The sequence below is a fragment of the Crocodylus siamensis genome, chromosome 2, assembly GCF_052110815.1.
Source record: "Crocodylus siamensis isolate JL-2025a chromosome 2, ASM5211081v1, whole genome shotgun sequence".
Taxonomy (NCBI): domain Eukaryota; kingdom Metazoa; phylum Chordata; order Crocodylia; family Crocodylidae; genus Crocodylus; species Crocodylus siamensis.
Window position 1 is genome coordinate 10,335,751 of NC_143396.1, and position 15,710 is coordinate 10,351,460.

At 54.8% G+C, this 15,710-nt stretch overlaps 1 protein-coding gene across 5 annotated transcripts in view; it reads right to left on the reverse strand.

The window, feature by feature from the left end:
* The window catches only part of DYSF (dysferlin), a 202,251-nt gene that overhangs the window by 140,787 nt on the left and 45,754 nt on the right, over nt 1–15,710 (reverse strand). For 3 of the 5 annotated variants that reach the window (XM_090035142.1, XM_090035141.1, XM_090035140.1), the window contains exons 13-21: nt 15,440–15,543; nt 14,018–14,086; nt 13,888–13,931; nt 12,817–12,899; nt 9,300–9,341; nt 7,318–7,433; nt 6,363–6,476; nt 3,880–4,057; nt 2,248–2,372 (exon numbers count right to left, since the gene is read on the reverse strand). In XM_090035142.1, the coding sequence (XP_089891268.1) occupies nt 2,248–2,372; nt 3,880–4,057; nt 6,363–6,476; nt 7,318–7,433; nt 9,300–9,341; nt 12,817–12,899; nt 13,888–13,931; nt 14,018–14,086; nt 15,440–15,543 (875 nt within the window). The remainder of the gene's footprint in view (nt 1–2,247; nt 2,373–3,879; nt 4,058–6,362; nt 6,477–7,317; nt 7,434–9,299; nt 9,342–12,816; nt 12,900–13,887; nt 13,932–14,017; nt 14,087–15,439; nt 15,544–15,710) is intronic. The other 2 variants (XM_090035143.1, XM_090035144.1) reach the window with 1 other exon arrangement.

Sequence of the window (15,710 nt, forward strand, 5' to 3'; positions counted from 1 at the left end):
TGTGCGTGGTACAGTGTGGGTCACAGGAATGCACTGTATATGTGTGTGTGGCACAGGGTAGGGCATCGAGTGCAGTGTGCATGTGTAGCACAGAGTGGCACGGTGCCATGCAAGTAGCATACGTGTGCCAGGGTGGCACAGCTCAGTGTGGGGCACTGGCAGTGTATTGGTGTGGCAGTGATGTGGCGCAGTGCAGGGTGCTGAGTACAGTGCATGTGTACACAGTGCAGCATGGCGCAGTGCGGTTTGCCAAGTGCAGTGTTGCATGTGGCAGCGTGACAGTGCAGCACAGGGTGCTGAGTTCAATGTCACGTGGCGCAGTGCGGGTTGCTGCATGCGGTGTGTGCGTGTGGCAGCGCCACATGGCTCGCCACGTGCAGTGCATGTGGCACATGCAGTTTTGGCCCCGCACCAGCCCGGGATTGAGTCAGGCAGATTCCAGTGGTCCCAGGAGCCCCGTGCAGTTGGCGCTGGGCATCTGTTCTTAGCCATGTTGCCCCCCGCACTCCCTCCGTGTGCCCCTCCTCTTTGCCAGCACAGCAGCCAATTCACTGCAGACAGATGTTTGCGCCCGGGCGCCTGCTCCCGCCAGAGGTGACGGCGTCCCCGCCTGTCAGAAGCTGCAACGTACCTCGTTTGCGGGGACTCGCTAATGGGAGGAAACCCACTCGGGGGCCAGAGCTGGGGTGAGGGGACCCGACCAGCTGTGCACCCCGGGGCAGGTCGATTCTGTGCCTCAGTTTCCCCGTCTGTAACTTTGCTGCTGTTCTAATTGTCGCTGGCTGGTCCCTGCCACCCCAGGCACCCCCAGAAAGTAGCACATCCCATGACACGGCCCTACGGTTTTCAACACAAAGCTGCCTCAGCGTCCAACCCCGCACCCTACGCTGGATCTGTGCCCCCCCAGCAGACTCCAGCCGCCCCTGCCACACTGCACGCTGCCCTCCTGGGTGGGGGCAAAGTTTCCTGTCCTGAATGAAGCAGGAAAAAATAACAAGGCCTCTCCAGAAGAGGCGTGTTCCTCGCTGGAAACCTGGACTCCCCAGGGCAGGGGGAGGACAAAGAACGGCCTTCATGCGGCTTTCCTGATGGATCGGGGTCAGTCCTGAAATACGGACTTCACACACACATGCGCGCACGCAAACACTCAGATGCACACATGCAAACACACACAGCTGCACGTGCACACACACAAACATATGCAGTTGCACATACACAAACACACAGACATATACAAACAGCTGTGCAAACACGCACAGATGCACACGCACACACGTATCTGCACATACTCAAACACAGCTACACACATACACACGCACACACTGACACAAACACACACAGCTGCTCATACAGACACAGAAGTGCATACACAAACACACACACTTGCACATACACAGATGCACACAAACACACACAGCTGCACATGCAACACGCGCATGCACACACAGCTGCACATACACACACACGGACAGACACATACAAACGCACAACGGCATACACACACAGACACACACCAAAACACACAGCTGCACATGCACACAGAGCTGCACATACACACGGATGGACGGACACACACACAAAAAACACACAGCTGCACATGCAACACGCGCATGCACACACACACACACGGACAGACACATACAAACGCACAACTGCATACACACACAGACACACACCAAAACACACAGCTGCACATGCACACAGAGCTGCACATACACACGGATGGACGGACACACACACAAAAAACACACAGCTGCACATGCACACATACCGACACACGAACACACATAGCTGTGCATACACACAGCTGCACAAATGCACACACACACGCATGTATACAACCATAGATGCACACAGATGCACATGCACAAACACACACGCGCCTTGTCATCCTTCAGCCGACTCACTCCCCCAAGGTGCCATGCCCCCAAGACTCGGACGAGGATCCCTCCGCCTCCCGAGTGCAGCCTTTGCTGGGGGGGACAGGGGAGCTGCGGTAGCGGCCGTGCCTCGCCGCCGCATCAGGATAGCACGTGAAGGCTGCTGTGGACTCGGCTCACCGGGATCAGGGAGGCTGAACACAACAGGGCCAGCCGGCCTGCATGTGGGCTGCCCCGGTTCTCACCGTGGGCCCTTCCTTGGTGCCACGTGCCCGGAGCCCGGCTAGAAAGGTCCGGGACAAGTGTCCGCAAGCCTATGCACGGCAGCCCCCGGGACTCAGCTCCCCCGGGGATGCCCGGGACTCACCAGACGGTCTCCGCAGCGCTGGAGGGTGTTCTGCACGTCCGTCCTGTGGCTGATGTCTTCCCAGTACGAGGACAGCACCACCACTGGCTTCACGTTGCCCCAGGGCAGGTAGTAGTACTGGCAGCCTGCAAGAGAGACCGTGCTAGCACCTGGCTCGGGGGGACGGGCACAGATGGCTCCTGCTATGAACCGAGCCAGAGGAAGCAAGGAGCTCCAGGGGCCACCCTGGCACACACATATGCTACTTGCATGGCACATGCCACTCTGTGCTCGACACCCTACCCTGTGCCACACACGGGTGTACACACACACTGCCCTGTGTCTCTGACCCAAAAGGACAAAGATGCTGGTCCAGCTCCTCGCAAGTATGTACCAGAAGGAGTAAGACAGCCTGGTTCATCTATGCAACTGCTGTCCCGAGTCTAAGGCTAGGTGGGAGCCACTCTGCTGTGGCCCCCAACAACAGAAGATTTTCCTTTTGCAAAAGCCCCACTGGGGAACTCTACCTTCTCTGTGAACATTATGGGGTCTATGACACACCACTGGGGAGTTCTGGTCTAAAGTAGATGCCAGTAGTAGCTGTATGCTGCACATGTGCACCGTGCAGACACACACATGTGTATGCACCCGTACTATGCACATGTGCATGCATCAGTGTATGCACGTGTGCTATGCACCCATGCCATGTATGCACACATGCTATACACCCATGTATGCACACGTGCTATGAACACATGCTATGCACACGTGCTAGCATTATGATATTATATCCTGTGCCAAGGATGGAGAGGATGGCTGTGGCCCCATGTCATGCTTCATAAGCCATAAAGTCGTAAAAAATGAGGGTTGGAAAGAGCATCAGGGGTTACCCAGTCCAACCCCAGGTCAAAGCAGGGCCAGGCCCCAACTAGATCATCCCAGCCAAGGCTTTGTCCAGCTGGGGCTTAAACCCCTCCAAGGATGGCGAGTCCACAACCCCTCTGGGTGGCCTGCGCATACAGGCATTGCTCTATCCTCCGCAGCAATGCCACCGCTTCTGGGGGAGAGAAGCGAGACGGCAGCAGCCACGAACGCCGTGCACCGTGTCAGGCCACTGGGAAGCGAGGAGAAAGACCGCTTCCAAGTGAAGCGACGGGTGGGCGGTTTCGCCCGGCAGAAGACAATGGCCTGAGATGCAATTTGGCCAGGACGGTGGGATGCACAACCTCAAATCTTGCCAAGGTTTCTGTGGGCTCTTACAGGACTGAGGGCTCCGGGGGCTTTGCGGGGAGGAGATGGAGGTAGGATGCACTCAGGGGTGGAGGCACCCGGCTGTGGCCCCCCAAAAAGGAGCATCCTCCAGTAGAAGGCACCGTCCCTGGTCCCCGTCCTGGGACCCTTGCCGTTGGCACTAACATTTAGGGTTGAGGTCACGATCGAGCATCCAAAGCCACATGAGCTGCCCCCTACTCCACACCTTACAGCCCACACCCTTGCTGTCCCCAGGCACTGCCACATCTCCCAGGTCCCCTGGGGAGCCCTTTTAGGAACCAGCTTGCAGGCAACTTGGAGACACAGCTCGAGGTGCAGGGGGCATAAGGAGGGGTTTCCTCCCGCCCCAGGGAGCCGCGTTGCCATCGCACCCCTGCTCACCGTCAAACACGGCCCGGCTGTACTGCGTGGTGGACGCCAGCGGCAGGCAGGTGTTGTCGAACTTGTTGCCGTAGTTGCCGATGCTGACTTCGAACTGGATGGGGTCGTTCACGTCCTGGAGCATGGTGGCCGAGTAGAAGGCGGCGAAGAGGGAATACTTCCGGCGCCGCAGGAACTTCTGCAACGCACGCGGTCAAGCCCGGGTGAGCCTCGGCCTGGCCCACCCACCCCTTATCCCCTAGCAGGAGCGGGCGTCTTCTTCTCCCCCGCCCAGCGGGTCCACAACAGGAGGACAAGGGGGAGCAAACCTTATCACACACAGGATCAAACCTTACCATGCACATGGCCCTCTGCAGACCCTGCCTCCAGCTCCCCACAGCAAGGGGGGCACCAAGGGATGGGATTTGGGGAGGCATCCTCATTTCGTCATCTGGTTGCATTTGGCCAATGCAAACTATGCAACTATGCAAGGTAGCCATCATATTCAAAGGAGAGGGAAACGTTGCCCTGCTGCACACAGTTATTAAACACGACTCTCCAAAGTGGAGCTATAGAAGATATGTGGCAGCTACAGGGGCTGGGCCTTTTTTTTGGCTCTTGGTATATGGATTCAGGCTTCGGCTCCCGGGGTCCTCAGTTCAGAAGAGAGCTGTCCCCGGAGCTGTATCGTGATTTATCACGGGGTTGCGTGAACTCCCCAGTCAGCGCTGAAAGGGGCTGGACTGACGGCTCCGGAGAGGGACATCCTGTCGTGACCTCTCCAGCAGGGTCAGCGCCAGGCTTCCCCCATCCCAGGGCTGTCCCGGGGCTGCCGGTCTCAGCCGCAGCTCTGCAAGCAACGCGGGGATCAGCTCGGGGAAGCACCTGCGGGTCAGGCTGCCACACACACAGGTCAGCCACTTGGAAAGCTGAAAGTGTTTAAACCCTGGCAACCCCGGTGCAAATTCACCGCACGTTTTCAGTATGGTCTGCCTGGCATTTATTTTGCAGCAAAGTTTTCCCCCACTGGCAGTCTCAGCCTGCTGTGAAATTCTCTCCCCCTGGCAGGACAGCCTCTCTTCCGCCCCACCTGGCAGTCGTGAGCCCAAATGGGGACCGGATGGACCAAGCATGCCTGGATCATCAGGGGTTGAGCAGTGCAGCGGGGACGGTTGCTTAGGGTTTAGGACACACGGGTAGGGCTCCCTGTACTCCTTCAGATAGCAGGAAAGTCCCTCCAGCCTGGATCCTTCCTCACCTACCAGATACCTACGTGAAGTTAGGTCTCTTAGCGTGATCCTATTCCACTGTGAAAAACCACCAATACAATAAACTCCAGCACAATTAATGCCAGAGTCAGCTGCTCCCAGGTGCAGTGACTTCACGTGCACCCAGGATGGCAGAAATTTGAGCCAGGGCGGTCCTGGTCACGGTCTACATGTGCATTTAAGTGCTCATGAGTTCTCTGCCATAGGAAAGTATTTTTCCTAGTACTAACCTATGGCAGAGTTAATTTACTGCACTCGAATACAGGTGCACGTGTAGACTGTGCTGTTTTACTGCAGAGTTAACTAGTCTACTAGTGTAGATGCATCCAGTGGCAGATAGCGGATGCACCCAAGGCAGTCCTCCCTCACCCTTCCCCCCCACCATCCCCTCACAGGGCACAGGACCAGGAACAAGCACAGCCAGGCGGTGTCAAGGACTGCAAGGTATCCTGGGAATCATAGTTCTCCAAACTGGCAGTAGAGTTTGTTGCTGCCAGGAAGAAGCTTTCGCCCCATTTATTTGCTGCTGAAGCCCATATCCAGACAGCCAAAAGCTGCTGATTTCAATGGCAAAAAAATGGGGTCAATTCTCCCCCACCAGCAGCAGCGAATCCCACAGCTGCTCTACAAAACTACGATTCCCAGAGTTCCCTGTGCTCTCTGAGGTGCACTGCCTGCAGGCAGAGAGAGGTAGGCAGGGTGAGGTGGCCTGCTTCCAACTTTCTGGTACCCCTCTGGGGGCATGTGCCCCACTGTCCCACCCTGCTTTACGTTTGCTGCCACAAGAGAAAGCAACCAGGGCTCGTAGTAGAGATGATCTCTTTTATGAGACCAACCAGACTGTTGCAAAAAAAAAAATCTTTAATAATAAAAGAGATCATCTCTACTACGAGCCCTGGTTGCTTTCTCCTCTAGGCCAATACAGCTACAACCTGGATACCTGCAAAAGGAGATGCACGCACAGTGGAATAAGATCGCACTGAGAAGCTTAAGAGCTGGAGCAACCTGTCCTTCTACCTCAGCTCCCAATGGAGGGGGAAAAAGGGGCCTAAAGCCTTTCTCTGCCTTGCAAGGACACAGTGAGGATGAGGATGATTGCGTGCCACTGGCAACAGTGAGGATGCTCCCACCCACCGCCGTTTGGAAGACCCCGACCCTGAAGCCTAATCCCACCGGAGCTGGGCAGGGTACGGGACTGCAGGACTAGGACCCCCATAGGCTTTCAGGCTGAGTTACCTCTACCCGTAGGATATCGTCAGCTGGGATGTCCTCCACCTTCTGCTCAATGTGCTCCACCAGCTTGGTCTCCAGTTCCACCAGCAGCCTGCCCCGATACGCCACACCCTCTCCCTTAGGAGACGAAGAGAAAGAGAGCGGGGCGTTACCAAAATGATACGCACTTCATCTGAAACCCGGTGGAGCGCTGCCATTTATTTCCTGCACGTTGGTCAGCTCAGGAGAAGCAGGACTGGGCAGAAGAGAGGCATAGGACCTGCACACCAAGGAAGGGCATAAGTCATCTGAATCCATAATACAGCACCAGACCTAACCTAGCACCTGTTGCCTACATTGCAGCCGACATGATTAGTGTATAGTAGTGTATAGTGTACAGTAGGATACTGAAGTGCCTAAATCACTGAAAAGTACAGCACCTTTCAGCCCCACGGTACCTTACCTGCAGCCAGGTGAGCAGGACGCTCGCTCTCGCTGGCCACTCTCTCTTTAACAGAGCCAGAAATGGTGATGGGAAAGCAATGGTGACCGGACTGCTATTAAGAGCCTTGAAAAGGATCACAGAAACTAATCAGCTGGGGACGCTGCTAGTACCACGGCCCTGAGAGCTAACGCACGCTGCTTATTTCTCTTACGCTGGGATACGTGCATGCGCCAGGTCAGTGCGCAGCCTTTTATCAGTCCTGAAGTCGTGCATTTAAAAGGAGTGCCCCCGGCACGTGGGGAGGCTGCAGGGACTAGATGATATTCTCTGTAAATCTGTGAGGATATGTCCGTCGGGTTTTGAAGACCCCAAGCTTAGCTCCGTGCTTGCTCATAACTGGCTACCAAAAAGGAGCAATCATTCCTGGTAGGTGTGATTCATCCGAAAAGTACCGCCGCTCAGGCTGGGTAAGAGCATTTCCTCTTGAAGAGGATGGAAATGGTTGGGTTTTTTTTAAACTGAGTGCAACCTCACCTTCCCCAGGTTGAGCTCCTCATAGGGGTCTGGGAAGCCAGTGAATTCCCGCGGGCTGCCGTAAAGGTTGACATAACAGGGGCCAAACGTCGGCAGGAATCCCAGGCTGTCGTCAACTAGGAGAACCGGGGGAAAAGATGGTTAGAGACACCTCCGTGGTTCATCGAGCTGATGCTCATGCAGAGACCGGAGGGCTGGGCAAAGCAGAGACGACCCACCACCGCGGGGTCAGCACCTGTCTACATCCCGGTGCCTCTGGCTCCGTTAAAGAGAGAGCAAAGCCCCAAGGTGGAGAAGTAGATGCCAGCAGAAGGATGCTCCACTAGCATGGCAGTCATCACCTCCCCCGAAGATGCACAGCCAGCCAACAGCCCCTTCTGTGGGGAGCGCTACCTCCACACCAGGGGTTTTGCAGACCCGGCCGGAGGATGCAACGCTTTTGCAGCCCGAGCTTGTAGCCCCAGTGACTGACGGACTCCAGCGAAGGGCAGGAAGCTCCTTTCATCATTGCACTGTGGAGCAGCCAGATGGCTGGCCCCCATGCTGGGCTACAAGGCCGGTCTATGCCCCCGGGAGTCACTAGCAAAGTGCCTCAAGTTCACCGGGAAAAGGAGGAGCCCTGGGAGCCCCGTCCAGCGCGGCTCCTGTCTCTGAAGCAGCAAGATGCAAAGTGCTTCCCCCCCACTTCCCGGCCTGGCAAGCGCTAACCAGGCTCAGAGATGTGGGTTTTCTGGAAAATGTTGAATTGGAAAATTTTCCGGAAAATTACCCTCCTGTTTAAAAAGAATCAGTCAAACATAGATGGACTCTCTCACGTACTTCCTAGGGATAACCACCTGAAAAACATTACTGGCAAGTTTGAAACGGCCACACTTGCCTAATATTGCACTGGCGTCTATTCATTATTACTAATGAATGTTAGGAAACAATGAGTTTTTAGAAATGTAAAAAATTGAGCACTTGAAAATTTTCCAATGCCCTAAATAGAGCGTGATCTGATTTAGCCTGTTTATTTGACTTATATTTAGTAAACAGCACTAAAAAAGTACCCCCATGTTCATTTTATCTCCCAATAGCCACAGGTATTTGAACTGAAATATTTGATTTGGAAAAAAATTAAATACAGCTCACTTCATGTGGTTTAAATGTTACATTCAAACAAATTCAAAGTTTTCGGTGGACAGAAATTATTTTGATTGGAATACCTGCAAAATGTAAAGACAATGCACAATCGCATGTGCTTCCCTCACATTGTTTGTTTAAATTTAAGGGAAGAAAATGAAGGCACTGAAAACTGTCGACACACTCGTCTTAGCACACCCCAAAACCTGTGCGTGATGTGCCGTGCTCTGGTTTTGATTTGACCTGCACAACCTGTTAGGTCAATTCATAACTTGATTTTTGGTTTGGATTATTATGCAAGTGCGTTTACCCTCCTGTTTCCAAATCAATCAAACATAGATGGACTCTCTCACACACTTCCTAGGGATAATCACCTGAAAAAACATTACTGACATCTTTGAAACAGCCAAGCTTGCCTCATATTGTATTGCCATCTATTTATTGTTACTAATGAATTTTATGAAACAATGAATTTTTAGAAATGGAAAATTTCCCATGAAAAAATGAAGCAGTGGAAAATGTTCCGTTTTGGGAAATTTCTGACCAGGCTGCAGGAGGGGTCTTGGCTGCCATCAAACTGCACACAACTGGTCCCTAGTGAAGACCCTGCCAGGACCTGCCCTGGCTCAGAGACCCCATCCCACCCCACCCCACCCCACCCCACCCCACAGGCGACCCAAGGGGAAACACTGCGAGATGCATGGAGAGAGGAGGCCTCCTGGGAGCCTCATCTCCATAGCGGGTGCTGAGCCCAGCCCCAGACACCACCGCTGCTGGCAATCCCGGATCTGTCGCTTCCTCCGCTGCGGCTACGAAAGGAAAAATTACTGAGCTTAAACAAATCAGGCTAAGGCACGTACGGTCGGCGGCTTTCAAGGGCTTCGCGACCACGGGAAACTCATCTGAGGCAGAAAGAAATGGAGAAATGGTTAGAAGGGGAGCAGTGGAGAAAGGCTGGGGGGGACAGCGTTACATGAGGATCAAGCATTATGGGACAGGAGATGATGCTGCCATGCATCTAGAGAGAGAGAGAGAGAGAGAGAGAGACGGGAACCCCAAAGCGCTGGGCTCCCCTCACCAACGTCAAGAGATCCCAAGGTCCTGGCCTAGCAGGAAATGCATCGTGTTGCACAGCAAAAAAGCTGCATGAAGCTCAGGGGCTGCATCCAGAAGCTTTTCCTCTAGACCTTGCACCTGGGCCGCGGGGATGCGCTGCATGCTGGAGCTTGCATAGGCTCCATGCACCATCCTGCGACTAAATGAAGAAAGCTCAAGCCCTGGTGGCAACTGGACTCTGCCCTGCAGGTGCGTCCACACCTGAGCTAGCTTCGAGCTCGCCAGCTTGGGCCCTGCTAGGAGAGGGTCGGGGGGCATTCATCATGCTCTGCACACATTAGCAAGGCATCACGCCCTGTGAAAAGGGGGTAGGGGATGCCAGAAGCCCCAGCTGCACCACAGATGTTGACTGCATTTATTACCACAGGTTTGAAGCTCAGGTACGTGTGTAACCCAGGCAGTACTCCAAGAGGTACCCCCTCTCCAATTAAAGGGATCAAAGCAGGTGCACAAGCGCTGTGGGAGGTGTAGGGACTCTCCTCCCCCTATAGAGCAGAGCCAGACCACCAATGGGGACTTAACCATATACCTTTTAATGCTGGGAACATAACAGGCATAAATCAGAGGGTCTAGTGGACACTACAATGCCCCAAGGGGCAGGATTCAACAAAGGTTAGACACTTACGATCACTGACAAAAAAACCCAGGGATAACAAAATATAAACCACAAACAGCAGAACATACAATACGGGTTGGTGAAATATAAAAAGGCACAAAATGCAAAATGTCAAATGACAACAAAATATAGGGCCTTGGTACCTGGAGGAGGAGAAAGGGAGGAAAACACAACAGCCCCTTTCCACTGCAAGAAGAATTGCTTCTTGTTATCTCACTCTCCCCAAGTCAACTCAGTGAGGACTTCAACCAGATCTCACATGTGGAAGTCAGGAACGCTGCCACGCAGCCACCACTGGTAGCACTGCTCTAGCCTGCGAGGGGTCTTGACCTTCCCGGAGCCCCGGCCTCACGTCGAGCTGCCTGGCCCCAACTGGAGGAGCTGGACGCAGAGCTGGGACCCCCTCAGGTCACTGCTCAGATCCTTGCTGGAGCGGGGGAGCCTCTCCTGCTGGCTGCAGCCTCTCGTAGGGGACCCCGGAGCCCAGCGGGGGCCTCTCCTGCCGGCCGCACGCCGCGCTGCGGAGGGTCCCACTGCTGCCTGCAGGTCCTGCTCTTTCGGGCTCTTCCGGGGCCCTGCTCCCACCCCGCTGGCTCAGCTCTTGCCAGCTCTGCGAAGCTCCTTCCTTGCTATCCCTGGCTGGTCTCTCCTGAGTGAGTGTGCCGCCTCTTTTATCCCCCTCCAGGTGACCCAGGGGGCCAATCGGGACACGGGGGGGGGGGGTGAGTCTCTGGGGCCTGATTGGTGCAGAAAGGGAATCCCAAGTCCTCCAATCATCTTTTGCCCTTTCAAAACCCCTGGGCCAGGTCACTGCCTGCCAGCCCATCGCACGCGTCTCCAAAGCACGCAGCGATGCTATGTTTGGACCAGGTAGTAACTGGGATCTCACCCTAGCAGTCTCCCCTGTGTGCTGGATCATGCAGCAATGCTAGGGGAATGGGTATAGCCGTCCCAGGACCATCCCCATGCATGGTCTGTGAGCAAAGGGGTCTCCTAAAATGCATTGCACCACATTAGGCAATACCCACGATCATCTGCCTGTCCTGCAGGAACGGCGAAGGCAGCCATCCTGATTTTCCCAGAATGCCCCAAGGGGATGACAAGACCAGAACAGATTTCATAGATTTCATAGACATCAGGGCTGGAAGGGACCTCGGGAGATCATCAAGTCCAGGAGAAACGATGCTTGTAGCTAGGTCAAACTGTGCTCCCTGCCAGGCAACTGTGCACAGTGGTGCAGCCAGGAGCTTTGCCGAGGTGGAGACCAAAGCAAGCAGAGGGGCAAGCGGCGGCCCAAGCAGAGCTGGGAAGAGCACTTGTTCAGGAACCCAAGCCGGTTAGAAAGTCATGCCTCAGGCTACAGTCCCTACAGCAAGCTCCAAACACGCTGGTGAGACAGAAACCACCACAGTGCCACGGAGGAGACAAGGTCCTTCTGCCTGACCATGATGCAACCTTGCAGGAGGTGCCACAGACGCCTGCCACCCTTCCTCAAGCTTGGGTCTTCATTTAAGATTTGACCCCACAACCTTCAGGACAGGCCATGGCAGCGAAAGCATCCCACTTGCATCGGTAAGGGCCTCGTCACCAAGTAGCTGAGTGTCCGCACCAGGATGCGCTTGGGCACCGGGGAGCTCACGCACCTGCCCCAGGAGCTGACATCCTCCATGCATGCAAGTGCTTTGCTGAATTGGGCCACAGCAAATGTCTGGGACATGTCAGATATGGATCCAGAGCTGCCAGGAGCTTCCCAGGCAACATGAGCAGGCGCTGGATGCTACAGAGCCAGGTGGTGCCCAGCCCCTTTGGGTGGCACAAGACCCCTCCCTGCCCCCATGGGAGACAGGCACCCGTCACCTCCTGGGCACAAAAACTAGGAAGAGAGGGAAAGGGAGAGGAAGGCGGCAGAGGCAGAGCCTCACCAGCCATCTCCCTCCCCACCCATGGAGAAATGCAGCAGGAAGCACATTCCCACTGCACAACTGGGAGCTCGGTGTCACCCACTGCCTTTACTGGGAGAGAGGCATTTACTTTACTGGGATGCATCCCTTTACTGGGATGAAGGCATTCATGCCTCCCCGGGGCAGAAGGCACGAATGCAAACATCGACTGTGCCCTGACCTGCAAGCCCCGGTCAGGGTCAAGGCCACTCAAAAGCCACTTGCTCCAGCCTACCCGGGAGAAGGCACGAGCCCCACAACACCATCAAGGGTTTAGGAGAAAAGACGCAGGCCATTACCTTCTTGTTCAGGTTATGGCAGCTTGGCACAGAAGTCAGCCCCATATTTTCAGCTTCCCCTGCCCCAGTTCTGAGTGCATCACTACAGATAAAGACCATGGAGTGCTTTTGCTCTGACAAAATCCCACCAAAGATAATAACCCAGTAACTAAAGAAAGGACCTGAGGAGGTGGGGTAATGCACTAGAAATGCCAACGTAAAAACTGCACTCGAAAGCGTTCTGACCTGGTGTTTGTCCCGCATGGTCAGAAATGCTATGTGATATTTGTGGTTTTCTGGAGGATGAAGAGCTAGACTCGTCATCAGAGCAATGCAGGGTTTCTCCAAAGCGCACACCAACCACCGAGCCAAAAGCATGCACTCCCGTGGCATCCGCTGCAACCCCAGGGGCAGGTTTCTGCCTTACCTTCCAGCTCCCCACCGGGGGTGGAGATTTTGGACATGCTCAGGTAGGTGGTGCCGACAATGTCATTGTGCGTCATCCGGTCCCTAAAATAAGATTCTTGCTTTAACTGGCAGCAGTGCTGTCAACTCGCGATCGAGCTTGGCCCCAGCAGTACCTTCCCTTTGCAGATTTGAAAGCATCTACGCAGGGAAGTCTTCCGAGAGCAGAACAACAATTACACCCCAGATCTAGCTGGTGTGAGCCCAAGTAGTAGTAGCCGAGTCAGTGAGCCGGATCTCCGGCTGAAGCCGATGCAGCCAGGCCACGGTCACCAGCTCAGGAGCCAGCCCAGTGCCTGGGTGTCATACAGGAGAAACTGAGAGAGGCAAAGTGATGTGACCAGCATCCCAACAGGCAGTCAGTGGCAGAACGAAGATGTGACGCTCCCACACCCAGCCCTAACCACTCAAGCTCACGCCATGAGCTTCCCACCCCAGCCAAGGGTCAGTCTGTCCACCCTGCTCTCGACAGCATCTCTAAGTGCCTGTTCCAATGTTTGAGCAAAGTTCCCCCTCGTCTCCAGCCTCAGTTTCCCTTGCTGCAACTTGAGGCTATTGCTCCTGGTCCTGTCCCCTGCGGCCACAGAGAAAAGCCCATCCTAATCCCCCTGCCATGGCCCTTCAGAGATTTGAAGACTGTTATCGAAGCCCACCTTCTCCAAGACGATAACGCCTGTACCGGTACCACAGGACATGGTGGAGGCTGCAAACTAAACTGGCTTCAAAAGAAGACTGGGCACATTCAGAGTCTCGCAGAAAATGGGGGTTGAAGGGAGCTCAGGGGGTCACATCTAGTGCAACCCCTGCTCCAAGCAGGACCAGCCCCAACTCCATCATCCCAGCCGGGGCTTTGTCTACCCAGGGCTTAGACACCTCCGAGGACGAAGAGCCTTGCAGGACGGGCCTGTCAGTGTTAAAACTCGGCACCCAAACCTGGACACAGCTTTGGACCCCCTGTGCCAGGCACGGCAGGGCAGCTACCTCCCATGTCTCAGGCATGGCACCGGTCCCCGATTCTCCCTGTCGCACTCACCAGTCGGTGACCCGGATCCTCATTTTCTCGCACATGGAGGGAAACTGGGGGGAGACAGAGGGTCATCAGAGCCTGGGGAAGGCTGCCTGGCAAGTTATGGGGCTGGATGCAGGGCCGTGCCCTCGCTCACCATGGCTGGCAGGGTGATGCTCTGGTTCCACTGCGGGTTGGCGTTCTTCTCCAGGATCTTGGAGCAGAGCTGGAGAGAGGGCAAGGCGAGGCACCGTCAGTGAAGAAAAGGCACCGCCAGCCCCCTCCCCGAGCCAAGACCCAGCCCAGGCTCCATCGCATCCCCTTGCTGTTTTGCAGCGTGCCAGCTGCTGAGTGCAGAAAGCGTTTCAGGCGGGAAATGCTATTTTTCCCCTCCTCGAGGAGCCAAACAGACGCTCATTTTTAAGACAACAGCACCCCTGAGAGCCCAAAGCAGAAACTGCTGATGAGCAGCACGAAGCCCACGGCACCGTCCAGGGCTTCTCCAGGGAGAACCGCCCCGGAGCTCACCCGGTGCTATTGGGCACTTAGCTTTGCCCCCTGCTCTCCACTTAGCCAGAGGTGCTAAAACTGTTTTGCAGTTTTGCATTATTTTCGCAGTGGAGGGAGCAGAGATTCGAAAACTGATTTTTAATTTCTCTCCAGTTCGAGTTTTATGTTCAGTCCCTGATGTCTGATGGGGGCTAGTCCAGGCACGGTGGTTTATAAAAAGCTGTCTCTATGTCCCCTCAGGGCACCCGTTCCCACAGTACTTCTGTCCCAAGGGTGGGAAGACATGGCAACGCTGAAGGGGGTGAAACTGAGACAGACAGGATTAATGTGGGCAGCAGGAAGTGTGGTCTGGGTATCAGGAGAGTCAGAGGATGGACTGGCCTCTTGGAAGGGGGCACGGACTGAGATGCTGCACGGGTGGTCCTGACAAGCCGGGCTGGATGGAGGAGCTGAGGCACAAAGGAGGACATGGGCCAGGTCCAGCAGCAATTCAAGGGCCAGGGAAGCAAGTGAATTTTGAACACGGAGTGCAAAACCAGCCCCAGCATTAGCTCCTGTGATGGGCACAGAGACAAGAGCAATGCCCCCTTGTGACAACTCCTGCAATAACTTCTGGCACCTTTGATAACTGCTGCAAAAACTTCTGATAACCGCCATAATTGCTGATAACCATGATAACTGGTGCGATAACTTCTGATAACCGCCATAATTGCTGATAACTTTTTAACTGCTGCAATAACTTCTGATAACCATGAAAATTGCTGATAACTGTGATAACTGCTGCAATAACTTCTGATAACCATGAAAACTGCTGATAACTGTGATAACTGCTGCAATAACTTCTGATAACCATGAAAACTGCTGATAACCGTGATAACTGCTGCAATAACTACTGAGAACAGCCCCAGCTTCCTTCCTGTTTGCACTTCTCCGGAGAGACGACCCACACACCCGTTGCCAGTGGCAGCTCAAAAGCCCGGTGGTCCGCTGGACGGGGTGGGTATGGAAGCACAGATCCAGGACCTGGAGAAGGGGTACCCTGCACAGCACCCCCACTTTGTCTGCTCACCATTTTGCCGGCAAAGCTGACTTCCACGAAGGGATCCACCAGGTTCTTCTTGTTGCTCTCGAAGCCGAAGATCTGCTTCACGTTGTCCATCACAGCATCGTCCACTGGAATAGAGGAGAGGGTCGGCGCTCACAGGGCGCGAGGGAGAGGGGAGGACTCCCCTTGAATGCTCCCCCGCTGTGGGGAAGGGAAACGTGTCCCCCGCTAGGAAGGGCAGCAGCATCTCTATGGATGTTACTTGGGTCCCTGAGAAACACAACACGGGTGGTGA